This window comes from Myotis brandtii, unplaced genomic scaffold (assembly GCF_000412655.1).
Source record: "Myotis brandtii unplaced genomic scaffold, ASM41265v1 scaffold4281, whole genome shotgun sequence".
In the NCBI taxonomy this organism is placed as follows: domain Eukaryota; kingdom Metazoa; phylum Chordata; class Mammalia; order Chiroptera; family Vespertilionidae; genus Myotis; species Myotis brandtii.
The window spans coordinates 6,258-8,101 of NW_005366388.1; the positions used below are offsets into that span (position 1 = coordinate 6,258).

The window sequence follows — 1,844 nt, forward strand, 5'->3', positions numbered from 1 at the left end:
CCCAGGGTGGCAGGTCCTTTGGGGTGGGGGTGGGGGGGGGAGCGGCCCAGGTCCTCACCCTGACGGGCACCCGCGCTTCTCTGCAGAAGTGAAGGTGCTGGGGCTGGAGGCCGACAAGCTCACCATCCTCCGGGGCTGCCCAGGGCTGCCCGGGGCCACGGGGCCCAAGGGAGAGGCAGGCGCCGAGGGCAGGAAAGGTGAGTTCCTCGAGGAGGGGGGCTGGGCCTCGTCCCTGCCCAGTGAGACCCGACAAGGCAGGGCCCCCAGCAGGTCTCAGGAGGGGCCTGGGGCTTGGTCCACTGGGGTGTGGGTCCCCGTGGGAGGGAGCTGGTCTCAGGTCACCACAGAGCAGCTGGGCCTGTGTGGGCGGCCAGCACGGCTCCTGGTGATGACCCACCTGCTGCAGGGGACCCGGCTGGACTGTCCTCCCTGCCCTCCCTGGTCCCAGCTGAGCCCGGGGGGCCTGTCTCCAGGGGCGACCACAGCGGGCCCGGCAGTCACAGCCAATGGAAACGCCCAGGTTCACCGGACAAGGGCAGAACTGGGCTCAGGCCTGATCCACTGGGAAGGCCCCTGGTCCCAGGTCCTGGCCTCTGACGGGACAGCCGGGACTTGGAGTAGTGGGGTCAGGGTCCCCTCCATCTGGTTCCTGAGGGTCTAACCAGGGGGCCCGAGGGGCCAGGGTCCCAGAGTTTGCTCACTGACATGTTTGAATTTGCAGGACAATCAGGCCCATACGGAGTCCCTGGGAATGCGGGACCCCCCGGGCCCAAAGGTAACTCAGCAAGGAGCATGGAGAGCCCGGGCCGGACCCCCCACCACCCGGGGGCAGGGAGAGAGGAGGGCCACTTCCCGGGTCAAAAGGAAAAAATTCCTAACCATAACCTAATGGTAATCATAATCCTATCGTTATCACAAACCCTAACCCTTTTAGTACCCCTAACTCTAACCTTAACATAACCCTAAAATTATCCGTATACTTATTCTTATCCCTTACCTTAACCCTATCTTTATCCCTAACCCTAACCCTATCCTTATCCCTAACCTTATCCATATTCCCTTACCCTCACTCTAATCTTGTCCCTATCGCTAACCCTAACCCTAACTCTGCCCCCAACAGGGTGCTCCCTCACCCAGCGCCTGGGTCTGGGTCTGGGTCTGTGTCGCCAGAACCTAGGGGGCCCAGGGCAGTCCCCGACCCCAGCCCAGCACTGACCCCAGCCCAGCACTGACCCGGCTCATTAATTAGACCCTGCTCCCTTGCCCCATGACCTGTCCCCGCCCTGGGCTCTCTCAGCCCCAGGAGGGGGGGACAGGCGAGTCCTCTGGCTGACGGGGTCTGGCATGAGCCTGTCCTGTCCTCGAGCCTGTGCTGACCCTCCTCTCTCTGCAGGAGACCGAGGGGAGAAGGGCGCTCGTGGAGAGAAAGGTGAGGCCCTCCCGCCCTCCCCAGGGGTGGCTTCCCGGACCCTGAACACAAGGGGGTTCCCAGGGTGTGGAGCAGGGGCTGGGTGGAGAGCAGGCCCTTCCCTCTGCGGGAGGGTGTGGAGGGCGGGATGGGGACCACACTCCTCCCAGAGCCTGTGCAGCCCATCCCTCCCGTCCCAGCCTCAGACCCCAGAGCAGGGCCGGCCCTGTCCTCCCGGGCCTCTGCCTGGGGCTCCAGGAAGTTGGTCAACGATTAAAACACAACGTCGTCCAGAGGCTGTGAGCCAAGCTGTGGGCACAGACGATGAGCAGACGTGGAACATGTGCCCTGAACTACCCATGACACGCGTGTGACCCTCACACATGTACACGCTCCACGTGCGGGTGCAGAGTCGATGACACAGAAACCTTCTCCA

At 63.6% G+C, this 1,844-nt stretch overlaps 1 protein-coding gene across 1 annotated transcript in view; it reads left to right on the plus strand.

Annotated features, from left to right (window-relative positions):
- The window catches only part of LOC102261010 (ficolin-2), a 7,824-nt gene that overhangs the window by 1,816 nt on the left and 4,164 nt on the right, over window positions 1-1,844 (plus strand). Inside the window, exons 2-4 of the mRNA XM_014546043.1 lie at window positions 87-197; window positions 722-775; window positions 1,394-1,707. Coding sequence (XP_014401529.1) covers window positions 87-197; window positions 722-775; window positions 1,394-1,707 — 479 coding nt within the window. The remainder of the gene's footprint in view (window positions 1-86; window positions 198-721; window positions 776-1,393; window positions 1,708-1,844) is intronic.